This window comes from Neodiprion fabricii, chromosome 6, assembly GCF_021155785.1.
Source record: "Neodiprion fabricii isolate iyNeoFabr1 chromosome 6, iyNeoFabr1.1, whole genome shotgun sequence".
NCBI classification, from domain to species: Eukaryota; Metazoa; Arthropoda; class Insecta; order Hymenoptera; family Diprionidae; genus Neodiprion; species Neodiprion fabricii.
Window position 1 is genome coordinate 3,370,459 of NC_060244.1, and position 16,505 is coordinate 3,386,963.

The 16,505-nt window shown below is 36.4% G+C and overlaps 2 protein-coding genes across 9 annotated transcripts in view; one reads left to right on the plus strand and one right to left on the minus strand.

Moving 5' to 3' along the window:
• LOC124184489 (protein scalloped) overlaps positions 1–5,289 on the plus strand; it is a 101,514-nt gene extending 96,225 nt beyond the window's left edge. For all 8 annotated transcript variants that reach the window (XM_046574229.1, XM_046574232.1, XM_046574230.1 and 5 more), the window contains 4 exons: positions 731–946; positions 1,066–1,295; positions 1,395–1,629; positions 1,891–5,289. In XM_046574229.1, the coding sequence (XP_046430185.1) occupies positions 731–946; positions 1,066–1,295; positions 1,395–1,629; positions 1,891–2,004 (795 nt within the window). In that variant the 3' untranslated portion in view covers positions 2,005–5,289. The remainder of the gene's footprint in view (positions 1–730; positions 947–1,065; positions 1,296–1,394; positions 1,630–1,890) is intronic.
• Positions 5,222–11,237, minus strand: LOC124184488. Its single transcript, XM_046574226.1, has 5 exons — positions 11,046–11,237; positions 10,805–10,958; positions 6,694–10,569; positions 6,381–6,574; positions 5,222–6,285 (listed from the first exon to the last, which is right to left on the minus strand). The coding sequence occupies exons 2-5, from the start codon at positions 10,928–10,930 to the stop codon at positions 6,078–6,080; spliced, it is 4,404 nt and encodes a 1,467-aa protein (XP_046430182.1). The 5' UTR covers positions 10,931–10,958; positions 11,046–11,237; the 3' UTR covers positions 5,222–6,077.
• Between the last annotated feature and the right edge of the window lie 5,268 nt (positions 11,238–16,505).

A 16,505-nucleotide genomic window follows, 5' to 3' on the forward strand; every position in this document is an offset into this window, starting at 1 on the left:
AATGTTTGAGCCATGCAGATGTGGTTAAGATCTTGAATTTTGACATTTCATTACGGAGACATTCACGTACCGTATCACGAAACATCAATTAACCCAATTAACGGTGTGCTGCGATAATCGGCCATATGTTTATCGACCATTTCGCCGTAAAATTCGCCTAGTTATACCAGCTCATTTTCAGCCGAACTAATTCCGTTTATATACGAATATCATAACCATACGCTCCCTTGGGGGCGCCCTTGTTGTGTATTGTTGAACTGTGTCCGTTATCAAACATCGTCAATGTGGCTTACGTGATATTATTTTCGTTTCTTTTTTAATCGTTATTATTTCACGTCTATATACCTACTTGTGTTCGTTTAACTACGTTTCTAAATCGAACTGATACCTCAAACTGTTTCTCAACTTAATTGCATCCACAACTGTCCTGGTTAACAATACGATTCGCCCATTTTTTGCTTACTTAAATTTTTATTTTCCACTTTGTTCTTTTCCATTTAACTTGGAAGTTCTCTTATCGTCGAGATATACAGGTTTTAAACGGAAAGACATGTTTTGCTTTATATCTAATATATAACATATTATTATTTAATTAAATTGAAGTTGAAAAATCGTCGTATGTGTATCTAATTATTACTACAAATTTATTATGATGTGTATATCACGGATGTAATATATGTATATGTATATATTGATGTAATTTTAACCCGTCGTTGTTTAACCGTTGCAGCAATTCTGGCAGCCTGGTTTGCAACCAGGAACATCCCAGGATGTCAAACCCTTCCCGCAACCGGCTTATACCGGAAAACCGGCAACTGCGGTTTCCAGTGGAGACATGGTTCAGGCACCACCCCCACCGCCCTGGGAGGGCAGAGCCATCGCCACGCACAAACTTAGGCTTGTAGAATTTTCGGCCTTCATGGAGCAGCAGAGAGAACCAGACACCGTGAGTTCTTGCTATGCGTAGACAAACAAAAAAAACAAAAAAAAAAAAAAAAAAGATAAAACCTTTAGTATAACATTCAGTCTGTCATTTCGTTAATTTATTTATTAATATTATTGCAGTATCACAAACACCTATTCGTCCACATAGGAGGCTCCGCCACCTATGCCGATCCGCTGTTGGAAGCGGTAGACGTCCGACAAATATACGACAAGTTTCCGGAGAAAAAGGGAGGCCTCAAAGAGTTGTATGACAAGGGACCTCAGGCGGCCTTTTTCCTTGTTAAATTCTGGGCAGACCTCAACACCAATATTCAAGACGAAGCGAGGGCTTTCTACGGTGTCACGAGCCAGTAAGAAACTCCATTCATTGTCAGACATTGAATTCATTAAATTCTCAAGTTATCGAGAAAATATTTGCCATCTTATTTATTTATTTTTTTTTATTCCAGGTATGAAAGTAACGAAAACATGACGATAACATGTTCCACGAAGGTTTGTTCCTTTGGTAAACAAGTAGTAGAAAAGGTGGAGACGGAATATGCTAGGTTTGAGAATGGAAGGTTTGTGTACCGCATTCATCGCTCCCCCATGTGCGAGTACATGATCAATTTCATCCATAAGCTTAAACACCTACCTGAAAAATACATGATGAACAGTGTGCTTGAAAACTTCACTATACTTCAGGTAAATATCATCATTTGTGCAATTACTGCAGTCCATTACACAGTTGAAAAAAAAGTGTGTAAAGATAGAGGAATCAGGAATACATAATGAAAAATAGAATCTATCACGGTCTCCAATGCATCGAGTCATTTAGAAGTTTGAAATACCAAGCCTGCGAATCGGTATCCCAAGCAGATAGGGTTTTCACTCCTGTTTCATCAAATTTTATTCGCCGTGCAATGGACTCGCAACTGATGTGTATGCGTGTTATTTCAATTCCAGGTTGTAACGAATAGAGACACACAGGAGACGTTACTTTGTACAGCGTATGTATTTGAAGTGTCAACGTCCGAACATGGCGCGCAGCATCACATATACAGACTTGTCCAGGATTAGTCTGTTTTTTTATCTGCTCGTCACGCAGCCATCCACCCCCATCAGTGCCTACACCCACTACTCATCCACACAAACATACATATAATAACACACATTCAATTTAAGGGGTCTCTAAAAGAGGATGTTTTGGTCAACGAGTTACGAAGAGCTTACCTGGCCAAGCGTATACACAAACTTTTAAAGCGGTGTTGTTGTTTTCTGAAATTATGTTCGATTTTTACCCGCCACAAATACGCGGGCAACTGTTCGACAACGTCGAAGGATTTGATGAGTTGAAATTACGTTTCATGCTCTATTCAATGTTCCATTTTTGTCTTTCTGTTGGTCAAGCAACGCGCTTTACAATTCGTTGGTTCCTGTATATTGCACTAAATTCAGTGATATTTCCAAGCTTAGTAATTCTTGTGCAATATGTTCGGATGTTTAATTTGATATCCCTTATTGTAAATCACATCTTTCAAACTCAATGGTCATACTTTCGTAATTTGTTAGAGAATATTTCAACGACACTTGTTGTTATTGAAAATATTTATTCTAAAAAGTTTTTCAACGAAATTATATATTTTTTCTCGACATGTGTTATGTCGCGTTCTCAATCGGCTTGGTTATTTCGCATACAGTTTGAAAACATCCTCGAAGCTTAGAAACTCCGTAATAGAACACAAATGCACCCAGAGACATAGAAGCGTACTAGCCAGCCCGAGCTCGTGGTTAGTTCAAATTTCCAGTTTGCAGTGAACCATGATGTTTTAACTTTATTTTTCTAAAAAAATGTTATGTATATGTGCAAATTTCGACATGGTAAGTTTGAAATAGCATGAAGTAACAGCCATTATACAACACTGTTCATTATTCGCTTGCAATGAAAGGTCCAAAGAGTAACAGGCTAATAGTAACGTGCAATAATCATTATCGCTAATAAACTAGTGACAAAAAGAAAGAAAATCATAGAGCGAAAGGTTACTAACATTTTTACGAAACATGAACAACTTCAAAAACATAGTGAATCCAATTTCTCAGAAAGACCTATAACATGTGTATGTGGTATTTTGTTGATCAAATTCTTAACAGCAAGTGAAAAAATGGAAAAGAAATATATGTATATGACAATAAATGATGATGGTATAGAGAACATGTCGTACTGGAATTTGGAGCAAACAAAAAACTTAGATATCGGAGTGGCGCAGTACCAACTTTACTTAGTATTATAGTTTTATTATTGAACTAGCTAATAGGAGATCAGACAAGACATCCACACGCAAATAACATATTATATTATTACGAATAATAGTGTATGTTGCTGAATGAAATATTATGACGATGTTTGCGATTTGCATTGTTGTAAATGGTCATGTATAAAGCTATCAAAGTGATTTTAAGTTTTAATGGGAACGAAAGCTAAAGGGATGCCATTACAAATTTATAAAACTTCTGATTTTTATAATTCTTTTTAATAGCGGAAGGAAAAGAAAGAGAAATAAAGTACTTTTGCACATTTTTATTACACTCTATACAGATTGTTTTTAAACTAATACAACTTATACTGAGAGCTTTTTTGGAGCTCCTTTAATTTTTGATCATCTAGAGAGATGCTTATTTTGCTTTTTTTTTTTTTAGTGAAGATTTATTGATTTTCGAAAGTGCACACAGTCTTTTTCAACAATACCTGTGCAATGCTACCCTTTTCTTTTTGGCAGCAACACGTAGAATAGAAATGTGTTCGTACTTGTTATAATCAGTCTACATGATATTTCTAAGCTCCTTTTTTTCTGTAGTTTAAACACGGTTACTTTCTTACTTTAGCGTACTGTTTTCGTTTTTAACTTTATACTACATTTACAAAGCAATATTTTCTTAACACACACCCACCTGTTTTCCAGTTCTTAACATGATTTTGTTTCGGCAAGTTTCAGATTTTTTCAAGTCCAGGGTTTATTTAGGTCACCGTTATTCAAATGCATTTTTCAAAACCTAAGACAAAGTAAAATATTAAAAATATATGCCGCGTTTGTCCGTTGAATTGTTTTGTACTTAATCTATGCTGCGTAATTGTTGACGAAAAGTACTTCCAAACATCAGATCAATTGCAAAGAATGCTTTGTACCATATCTTGTAACAGTACTGTAGTATTTAAGTATTTATCGCGTAAACCCTGGTAATTTTTAATGGAAATACTGCACAACATTTATTGTTAGCACGATTTTATACGAAGCCAGTAATCCACACTTTCGGATGTCAAAGTATTTCGGTGAAAAAAGATGTATTAAAAATTTTTTTACTTGTTCTACTTAAACACAGTATATTTCGGTTTGTTGTTTATCCTCACATAGAACTTGCCTATCAGCAACAAATTTACACACAACCGATAAAAACACAGATTTATTTTAAGAATACATTACTATTAATTACCGTATCGTTACTTTAATTATTATAACGAAACAAGTGGCAATGTATTTTGATCTCTCTTTTAGTCAGAAATATGTTTTTCTTTGGTGTTATTTTTTTTTATTTTTTTTTTCTTCGTGTTTTCTTGGTGAAAAACAAATTCGCTATATAGCTGATCAATGAGGAAGGAATTTTAATTGAAGAAAAAGAAAATTATGTATTTTTATGTTTATTTGTACTTGCAAATTGGCAGCTTCAGTACTTCTTAGTTATTGTTATTTTTATAGTAATTAATTGTAAAGCAAAAAAGTTTTTGTCGCTATCAGATGAAATATGGTATAGCAAATTTTAGATTTTTATTCTAAGGCTAAAACGATTTTACATATATGAAATTTTTTATTCATACCACGCAATATTAACGAGTGATGTTCAAATAAATTTTTTTTAATTATGTGTGTTTTTTGTGCGGAACAAAAATTTGAATTGAGCATAAAAAAAAAGAAGTACCGGCACTAATATTATTAACATTAATGATTTTAAAGTAAGCGAATTACATTTATAAGAAAAGATTATGAAAATATATATTTATCTATGTCTTCTGTGAAGATAGAAAATAGTACTCTCTCACTCTATATTGATGATATCGAAAATCAGTAACCAGCAAAGATACAAAATATGGCAGAGTAACAATAATTGAAAATCAGTTCACACTGTATACATTAACACATCTTATAGCATGTTCAGATTTGTGAAGTAACTTGTATATATTTACACGGACTCCATCAAAAATTCACGATTCAACGATTATGTGACTTAGTTTTTTGATCTGTAGAATCGAACTACTCGTTTTTTCTCTGTTTATCTGTAATTTTTACGGAAAAGCGTACTGTTCTGCAGTGGGAAAATCATTATAACACACCTGAAGTAAAGTTTTAATATGTCCATATCTGGAACTGCCATATCAATGAATTGAGCTTGATCATAATGAAACAGATAAGAACAAAAATTGAAAAATGGAGATGAAGAAAATCTACCTGTATATTATATTATCATAAATGAAACGAAATGAGGATCAAAGTAGTTGACTTAACAAGTAAATGAAAATAAATGAAATATATCATTAAATTAGAGGTTTAAAATTATAATAGAACTCAGTATATGTACAGTATTTGAAAAAAACATGTTTATAATTTGTATGGAAAAATAAATAATTGATACAAAACAAACTGCGGTTTTAAACCAATGAATATTAAAAACACAAACTTTAGCCCTTCTGATACCCTCGGTATAGTACAATGTTTAACAAATTATCTTTTCTTAATATCTATTTAAACGCCGAAGTGATAAATTCTTTTGTGATAATATTTCGAATTTATAGTGATTATTTAAAAATAACGTGGAAAATAATATTATTAACAAGAAAAAAAAAACTGAGTCGCGAATAAACGTTTCCCATAGGTAGATATTTTTTTAATGAATTTATTTCGCGTCGTTGATGACTTTGACCAATGGTGCGAAAACTTTAGGGCTACTCAAATTCGGAAATTTTTCAATTTACAAATAAACAAATTTGTAAACCCCGACTTTACCTTGCTATCTTAAGCTATAGGATTTATTATAAACACGTAAAAAAATATACACTTCAGTTCTGAGAAGTTGATATAATTACACTTTTAATTTAATTAATTTTACAGAGGAATAATACGTAATAACTGTTCTTTATTTGCGGAATAATGAGTGTGTTCTTTATAAATCAAGACATGAGCATTAAAATCATTAGTGGTGGGCTCCTCGACAGAAATGTGTATCCGTGCTTGACATGACAAATTTTTGTAATTCACATCTGGATCTTGAGATCCGTTAATCCCACAAAGCCATGTACGATGTAAAATATACCTGTAATAGAATTATTCGGTTTTTGTTAGTGTTGGAACAAGAACGTACTTGGTAGTCTATTTTCAATATGTGAACAAAACCTGTCAAAAATTTACCTTCCCTGTTTGGTGTCTCTCCACACCTTATAATTTGCACAGTCAAACTGTGAAAATGCTTTTACAAAACTGTCTGCTTCATCTGCGTTTGCTATAGTAGCCTTCAATACTGCAAGTCTTCTATTAACATAGCAAAATTTCACTTTGTAACCATTTGCAGTGATGAAATTTGTAAAGTATCGCGTGTAGAGATCCTATGTAAGAAAAGTATAAAAAGGTATTAATTTATGCATCCACGATATCAAAATACATGTTCAGCAATGAAATTATCCACAAATCAAAGGCCTGTGGTAAATGGTAGAAGTTTACTTACATTGCATAAATTTATAGTTGGTGATCGAATAGTTTCCGCTGTTTCTCTTGTTTCCACAGGCTCAGATATCTCTTTTTCGGCTTGTATATTATCCAACGTATCAGATGCGTATCCATCGGTAGACAATACCGTAGAATCTTTTTCTGTTAATACAGCTTTGTTGTTTCCAACACGATGTGTGTTTTGCAATGTAGTTCGCAGAACTTGGTATGTTAATTGGACAGTTTTCCCACCTTCTATATTTTGTTGATCAGTTTCCGGCTGTTTTTTACAATTTGAAAGCTTTCCGTTTCGTTTCAAGATTCTCGGTATATTTTTTTCGCCTTTCGTCTTGACTAAGCTTTTAGACGTATCTTTAGTATGATTGTTTCTAGCAATATTGTCCTTTTTGGCCTTGCAAACCTCAGGTATCTGATCTGCAATACGACGTTTTAAATTTGGCAATGTTTTTGATCCCGTAGAATTTTTAGATTTTGTTTTGCGTATCATCGGTTCATGTGCTTTGTCCTTCACTGGATTTTGACGTCGTGGTCTGAGTTTTCGTTTTGTACTTATAATGTTTTTCCGAGGGGATTGATTCACTGAACGTTCTGAAGTGCATTCTATTATTTCCGTATCTGAATTCTTGTCACCCTGTTCAGTACCAGAAATTGTTCGAGTCAATGCAGAAACTCTTCTAGGACGTCGAGCCTTGCGTTTTGTGCATTTTGATTCAGTCGTGGTTGAATTTTTGGGTCGCTTCTTTTTCGGACGTGCCAAAGAATCGGAAGAATGTTGAATTTGAACTTGTGAATTTTTTGAACTTCTGGTACATCTGCTTCTAGTTCTTGCACTTATACATTCTTGAGATTCTATTTTTCTTTTAGCAGAACTTTGAAGAGCCCGTGTTGCTCTTCTCTTTTTGTTCGAAAGAGTTCGACAAGAATCCTGATGTCCAGACTTTTTTTTTCTTGCTTTTGATATCACAGTTGGACGGGTTCTGCAGATTTCTGGGTCCATTATTTCTAGTTTCACAACAGGCTGTGAAATTAGATTTCTGGGGCATTCTAATCTTTGGTTCTTTTTAACGCTGTATGTATAGGAGGAATATTGACTCTTGGCTGCTTCAGTACTGTTATCCAAGTGCTTACCATCAGAAGCATGTGCTTTATCACATTTACAAGAACATTTTTCAACTGCATCGCAGGCAGTACCGATATGTGTTCCGTATACAAAATTTTCACTGCACTTGCAATTCAAAGATAAGTTCATACTTCCTAACCCTTCAGGGATTATTATTTCCTTAGTTTCATCAATGTCCATTTCATCTTCAAAATTGTTCATTTCACTTTCAAAATTGTCCATTTCCGACTTCAAACCGTTGGTTTCGTTCGCACCATAAGTTTCATACATTGGTAGCGTAACCTTGCGAGCAGTATCATATTGTTCACAGTAGTTAGCATCACAAGATTCCGTTTTTATGTGCACCTCATTTTGTATACTGCATTCACAATTTGGTTGCTCGATTTTCAAGTCATCATTGAAAGTAGGTGTTGGTAGTGGTGACACATTTTTCCTCATTGGAGACATATCATGAAAATCAAGAAATTTCTCATCTTCCAGATAAGGCACATCGGATACTGTAGTTTGTTTTTGCAAAGATTGAGAATGGTTAATATTGCTTTTTATATCAGAGTTCAAAGATTCAAGGGACTTGGTGAATACAGTTTTTATTGAAAATGTATCTGTATCAGTTTTTGAAGGATATGCCTGTTTTTGGCTTACGATATTATTCTGTGTATTGGCTGTGACTATATTGATATTTCGTTCCTTGAGAAATTTACCAATACCTGTTAGCTGAGATATGTACATAAAGCAATTTTTTTTGTTCAAAAATTCCTTCAACAAGGTAATGAAAAGTTCATTTTGTTCTAGATATGTCTCGCTAGTGTCTGATTGATCATATGAATTTTTATTACTCCACATTTCTTTCAACAACATAAAATGAAGCATGTCAACGTTAGAATCTTCAGCTTCATCATCAGATTCTACTTTAATTTTAATAGTAGGTGCTGCTGTACAGTCCCTTGTGAAATCATCGCTACTTTGAGTTGAATCAATTACAGTCTCCAATTTTATTTCTGTGCATCCAGCTATTGAATTCGCAAACTGCAGTTCAAAGGTTGGATCTTTATTGTTCGACTTTTCCAACAAACTTTGCGGTTTTAATATTCCTAAATCGTTCTTTACATTTGTTTCCAACACATCTTTCATATCTGCTACTGGCAAACCTATTGTACAAGATCTTTCAATACTCTTAGACTTGTTTGATACCTTTGTATAGTTCGAATCTTCAAAAGCTCTCATCCTAACAGAATCTACGGAAACTTTCTGAATATTTAGCCTTCTCAAATTTCGAAATGCCGATGACTTTCTGATCGTTCGCATACCGTTATGTTTTCGAAGTACAGAAGCATTTCTCATACATAACATCGGAAAGTTCTTTGCTTTCAACAAGGGCATAGTTGTGCTTCTTGTGTAACGACGAAAACTTTTATGTGAGGTACATCTACTTCTACTTGTTATCATGCAACTTTCTCGTTGCTTCTTTGTTGTTTTAAGAGAGTCAATCACATTCTTTTTGACTGGAAATGAAGTGTTCAAGTTCAAAGACGCTCTGCCCACTTCCATTTGCATTTTGCTGTCGGTACTTTGAACCTTATTTTCACAGGAAGAATGGAGCTGAGAAAGATTAGTGGTTTGTAGGGACATTTTTTCATAAAAAAAATGCGTTGTGGCACAATTATTTCTGGAATCGGGAATATTTTCGGCATTTGGATTTTTCAACCATTTCAAGACCTCAGGCGTTCTATTAAATGAAAGTAGCTCTTTTTTTTTATTTCTACTGACACTTTCAGAATCTTTAGTGCTTGAAGTTACCATTTGTTTAGTCTCTTTATCCAAAGTAGATATAGACGTGGTATATGTTTCATTGAAGTTTTGATTGTGGTCCAATACTGTCGTACTCATTGACCCCAATTCATCTATTGCTAAATTTTGACTAGTGGAATTCTTGACATGAACAGGTAATTGATCGTTGATTTCTGACGAATTTTGTTTCTGACATTCCCCAAAAGTTGATTGGTCATCCGAGTCAAAATTTTGACAATATGCAATCGGTTGCCAAGTTTTATCCTCCTGTTCGAATTTATTTGTGTCAAGCATATCACGATTTTCCATCAGAAAAGTGACTATAGAATCATCATCTCCATGCTCATCATCCGACGCATCAAGTAATATTACATATTTCTTATTCGCGAAATTCAAATTTGATTCAATGTCTGTTTCATGATGATTTTCGTTGGTGTCGGTAATATTACCTGTCTTTAGTTGACGATTATTGCTAAAGTCATTCCATTTTGATTCAAAATTGATCTTCATATTCCTGGTTTCGGTGTTATGCCAATTCTTGCCAGAACCTTTATCAAGTTCTTGCTGCAAACTGTCTAAACTGTCGTTTGCATCATCTTCAATCATTTCTAAGGTTTCATAACTAGTAGAAGATAGGGAGTGATTAGAATGATAACGGAAATTCTGACCCTCATGTACTTTTTCAAACAATGTAAATTCATTTTCTTCTTTATCCAATATATCTTGAGTGTTAGAAACATTCTGTATATATTCTTCGTTTTCTTCCATTGCTGTAATCGCTAACAGGCCATCGAAGGCAATATTATCATCAAACTCAACGCTCTGGGCATTGTTTTCCTCTAGCGATGTAGTTGCATCTATGGATTCTAGCGCCACTAGAGTTTTAAATCGGCTTTCAAGATGTTCTGATGGCACAATTCTCGTCATCTTTTCATAAGTGGATGATATCAGTGGTTCATCTATGGCCTGTGGTAAAATCAAGAATTAATTTGAATAGAGTAAGGTTATACCTTATTTAAATAAATAAAAAAGTGAGTACTAGATTAATGAAACTCTGAAAACGGATTTGAACAATGAATATACAATGTTCAAAACTATAGTAAGATGAGTCGTTATAGTAAACACATGCAAATTTTGATATCTATTTTTTGTGATTCATTTTCTATCAGACAACATTTGTCTTAACGCATCGTTCTCATACCTTGTTGAAGGCTGAATCTGCCTGCTTTCCATTGATTGATAAAGCATTCTGAACATCTCCCGTCAATCCAGCGTCAACAGCTCCTTGAAACAGCATGTAATCTACACCTCTGATATCTATGTTCATAGTTGACAATTTCGTAGTAACCGTCTCCCTGTAATAGATGTTTACTCATAAGTTTACAGGTAGTATGCAATGATGAATTTGTGCAAAGCAGCGACAACTGCTGCTCAGAACTAACCTAAATCAGATGCCAAAAAGACTGTATAATTGAAATTGGCTTTGAGTGAGATAGTTAGGCGAAGAGTATAATTATTGTATGAACTAATGTAATTTATGAACGCGTTAAATAATAATGACTAGGTAACTGTTCCGGACACAGAATGTCAAAGATTTGTTCTCATTGTTTTTAATAATTATCCTCAGATATGAGTGCATGGAGACTACACAAGAAGCACGAACTCTATTTAAATAAATAGCTGCCTGTAAGAAGATGGCGCTAGTGTTCCGTATGCATCGAAGACTGCAGGGACTTTCTACGAATCACATTGCAAGATCATCGATTAATCGACCTTGAGCGTCCCTGTAACCAATGACACATCGTTACAAGGGGAACACTAGCGACGCTAATGGTATAAAAAATAAACCGAAAGTGAACGATTGACTAGTTTTGTCGATTAACACATTTGAATTCGGCTCCTTGTTGAATCTCTATGTACGAATGCATTACGTTTGCGTACACAACAATAATCTATACTATACTTATAGGTCAGTGGGGTCAGTGGATAGTGAATAACATTGTGTGCGTTCTACTTTGGATCGCGGACCTGATGCTCTGGATAAAGGATCGTGCTGCCCAGCGCGGCGCAATATAAAACCATTATATACTCCATACCATTTTGAGACAACGGGGCTAACCCCTTTGGATTTTTCCTGTAAATTTTACCGATTTTGAGAAAGGCTGGGATTGATTCCTTGATGCATTGTATTGACGTAATTTTGCGTGACAAATTGATTGCGCGCAGCCCGAGAACGCTGCGAGCAACGGGTCAGGAGTTTCAGTCGAAGAACTGAGAAATATCTTTGTATTTCTCCAACTGTTGGTCTAGCGCTGTTCTTTATATGTCTTTGCATTTTCAAGATTGCAATTAGTCCAATTATAATCGTAGGAATTAATTCCAAGTAACGAAATTTCGCAGTGCAAAAATCGCAATAAAAGAACACTAATCCTTTTGAACGACGGATCAAAAGTTGCGGCCCAAACACGATATTTGCCCAAGATTTTGATAAAGGTAGCGAAAAAAAATCAAGACTTCAGAGCTAACAAGTTTCGGCTGTTTATTCAATATGCCTTAATTCTAGTACAAGTGGTCAGGTGTCAGTAAGGAGAGATTTAACAAGTTGCCAGATAGTCTGAAAGTAGAGACAAAAAGAAATGTAGAAGTATGACAAGTCATATTATTTCTTTACGACATTAAATATTTTATGAATAACGGATGATTTCTGTTTGTTATAACAAACAAAGAAGTGTGCTATACACATTATCTGAAGCAGAGATAGTGATACGTAAAAATCGGCATTGTCGTAGTTGGTGACTAAGTAAGTTCCGGCTTGAATACTACGCACAATACGATATTTTATGTGTGATACGAATTGCTTATTATTTTATGTTCGTTGGTTTAAAATAAATAAATGATAAGAAATTCCGTCATTTTATCTATACGTAATGATAAGTTAGTACGGCGGAAAGATGAACGTCTCCGACATAATCCTTAGGATGCTATTAGTCTGCGACAAGGCCTACGAAGAAATTCTGAAAGAGAGCACATTTGCTTGAAGTAGTGGAGCCAATAATTAATCGGGAATGAGTCGTGTAAATCAGATCTGCGATGGGACAGTTTCGGCTCAAAAAAAGTAAGGCTAACCCCTTTGTGTTTTTGGCGAAAATTTTCGCGATTTTGAAAAGTGCTGGAATCAATTAATTGTGGCACTGATCGGATGTAATTTTGCGAGAGAAATCGATTGTGCGCAGTCCCAATACGCTGCGATCAACGCATCAGAAGTTACAGCCAAAAAACCAGACCCTGAATTTTCGACATTTTTCAGCAGGTGCTTTTTCGCTCGCCATTTCTCTCCTGTTGGTCCTACGCTCTTTTCGCTGCGAGTTCTGAGTTCCTGAGAGTCCAATTGGTCAGATAAGGGTCGTTTAAATCGAATCTGAGACCAAAAGTTTTTTGCCCAAAAAAAAAGTAAGGCTAACCCCTTTGTGTTTTTGGCGAAAATTTTCGCGATTTTAAAAAGTGCTGGAATCAATTAATTGTAGCACAGTTCGGATGTAGTTTCGCGAGAGAAATCGATTGGGCGCAGTCCCAATACGCTGCGATCAACGCATCAGAAGTTACAGCCAATAAACCAGAACCTGAATTTTCGACGTTTTTCAGCAGGTGCTTTTTCGCTCGCCATTTCTCTCCTGTTGGTCCTACGCTCTTTTCGCTGCGAGTTCTGAGTTCCTGAGGGTCCGATTGGTCAGATAAGGGTCGTTTAAATCGAATCTGAGACCAAAAGTTTTTTGCCCAAAAAAAAAGTAAGGCTAACCCCTTTGTGTTTTTGGCGAAAATTTTCGCGATTTTGAAAAGTGCTGGAATCAATTAATTGTGGCACTGATCGGATGTAATTTTGCGAGAGAAATCGATTGTGCGCAGTCCCAATACGCTGCGATCAACGCATCAGAAGTTGCAGCCAAAAAACCAGAACCTGAATTTTCGACATTTTTCAGCAGGTGCTTTTTCGCTCGCCATTTCTCTCCTGTTGGTCCTACGCTCTTTTCGCTGCGAGTTCTGAGTTCCTGAGGGTCCGATTGGTCAGATAAGGGTCGTTTAAATCGAATCTGAGACCAAAAGTTTTTTGCCCAAAAAAAAAGTAAGGCTAACCCCTTTGTGTTTTTGGCGAAAATTTTCGCGATTTTGAAAAGTGCTGGAATCAATTAATTGTGGCACTGATCGGATGTAATTTTGCGAGAGAAATCGATTGTGCGCAGTCCCAATACGCTGCGATCAACGCATCAGAAGTTGCAGCCAAAAAACCAGAACCTGAATTTTCGACATTTTTCAGCAGGTGCTTTTTCGCTCGCCATTTCTCTCCTGTTGGTCCTACGCTCTTTTCGCTGCGAGTTCTGAGTTCCTGAGAGTCCAATTGGTCAGATAAGGGTCGTTTAAATCGAATCTGAGACCAAAAGTTTTTTGCCCAAAAAAAAAGTAAGGCTAACCCCTTTGTGTTTTTGGCGAAAATTTTCGCGATTTTAAAAAGTGCTGGAATCAATTAATTGTAGCACAGTTCGGATGTAGTTTCGCGAGAGAAATCGATTGGGCGCAGTCCCAATACGCTGCGATCAACGCATCAGAAGTTACAGCCAATAAACCAGAACCTGAATTTTCGACGTTTTTCAGCAGGTGCTTTTTCGCTCGCCATTTCTCTCCTGTTGGTCCTACGCTCTTTTCGCTGCGAGTTCTGAGTTCCTGAGGGTCCGATTGGTCAGATAAGGGTCGTTTAAATCGAATCTGAGACCAAAAGTTTTTTGCCCAAAAAAAAAGTGAGGCTAACCCCTTTGTGTTTTTGGCGAAAATTTTCGCGATTTTGAAAAGTGCTGGAATCAATTAATTGTGGCACTGATCGGATGTAATTTTGCGAGAGAAATCGATTGGGCGTAGTCTCAATACGCTGCGATCAACGCATCAGAAGTTACAGCCAAAAAACCAGAACATGAATTTTCGACATTTTTCAGCAGGTGCTTTTTCGGTCGCCATTTCTCTCCTGTTGGTCCTACGCTCTTTTCGCTGCGAGTTCTGAGTTCCTGAGGGTCCGATTGGTCAGATAAGGGTCGTTTAAATCGAATCTGAGACCAAAAGTTTTTTGCCCAAAAAAAAAGTAAGGCTAACCCCTTTGTGTTTTTGGCGAAAATTTTCGCGATTTTGAAAAGTGCTGGAATCAATTAATTGTAGCACAGTTCGGATGTAGTTTTGCGAGAGAAATCGATTGGGCGCAGTCCCAATACGCTGCGATCAACGCATCAGAAGTTACAGCCAATAAACCAGAACCTGAATTATCGACGTTTTTCAGCAGGTGCTTTTTCGCTCGCCATTTCTCTCCTGTTGGTCCTACGCTCTTTTCGCTGCGAGTTCTGAGTTCCTGAGGGTCCGATTGGTCAGATAAGGGTCGTTTAAATCGAATCTGAGACCAAAAGTTTTTTGCCCAAAAAAAAAGTAAGGCTAACCCCTTTGTGTTTTTGGCGAAAATTTTCGCGATTTTGAAAAGTGCTGGAATCAATTAATTGTGGCACTGATCGGATGTAATTTTGCGAGAGAAATCGATTGTGCGCAGTCCCAATACGCTGCGATCAGCGCATCAGAAGTTGCAGCCAAAAAACCAGAACCTGAATTTTCGACATTTTTCAGCAGGTGCTTTTTCGCTCGCCATTTCTCTCCTGTTGGTCCTACGCTCTTTTCGCTGCGAGTTCTGAGTTCCTGAGAGTCCAATTGGTCAGATAAGGGTCGTTTAAATCGAATCTGAGACCAAAAGTTTTTTGCCCAAAAAAAAAGTAAGGCTAACCCCTTTGTGTTTTTGGCGAAAATTTTCGCGATTTTGAAAAGTGCTGGAATCAATTAATTGTGGCACTGATCGAATGTAATTTTGCGAGAGAAATCGATTGGGCGTAGTCTCAATACGCTGCGATCAACGCATCAGAAGTTACAGCCAAAAAACCAGAACATGAATTTTCGACATTTTTCAGCAGGTGCTTTTTCGCTCGCCATTTCTCTCCTGTTGGTCCTACGCTCTTTTCGCTGCGAGTTCTGAGTTCCTGAGAGTCCAATTGGTCAGATAAGGGTCGTTTAAATCGAATCTGAGACCAAAAGTTTTTTGCCCAAAAAAAAAGTAAGGCTAACCCCTTTGTGTTTTTGGCGAAAATTTTCGCGATTTTAAAAAGTGCTGGAATCAATTAATTGTAGCACAGTTCGGATGTAGTTTCGCGAGAGAAATCGATTGGGCGCAGTCCCAATACGCTGCGATCAACGCATCAGAAGTTACAGCCAATAAACCAGAACCTGAATTTTCGACGTTTTTCAGCAGGTGCTTTTTCGCTCGCCATTTCTCTCCTGTTGGTCCTACGCTCTTTTCGCTGCGAGTTCTGAGTTCCTGAGGGTCCGATTGGTCAGATAAGGGTCGTTTAAATCGAATCTGAGACCAAAAGTTTTTTGCCCAAAAAAAAAGTAAGGCTAACCCCTTTGTGTTTTTGGCGAAAATTTTCGCGATTTTGAAAAGTGCTGGAATCAATTAATTGTGGCACTGATCGAATGTAATTTTGCGAGAGAAATCGATTGGGCGTAGTCTCAATACGCTGCGATCAACGCATCAGAAGTTACAGCCAAAAAACCAGAACATGAATTTTCGACATTTTTCAGCAGGTGCTTTTTCGCTCGCCATTTCTCTCCTGTTGGTCCTACGCTCTTTTCGCTGCGAGTTCTGAGTTCCTGAGGGTCCGATTGGTCAGATAAGGGTCGTTTAAATCGAATCTGAGACCAAAAGTTTTTTGCCCAAAAAAAAAGTGAGGCTAACCCCTTTGTGTTTTTGGCGAAAATTTTCGCGATTTTGAAAAGTGCTGGAATCAATTAATTGTGGCACTGATCGGATGTAATTTTGCGAGAGA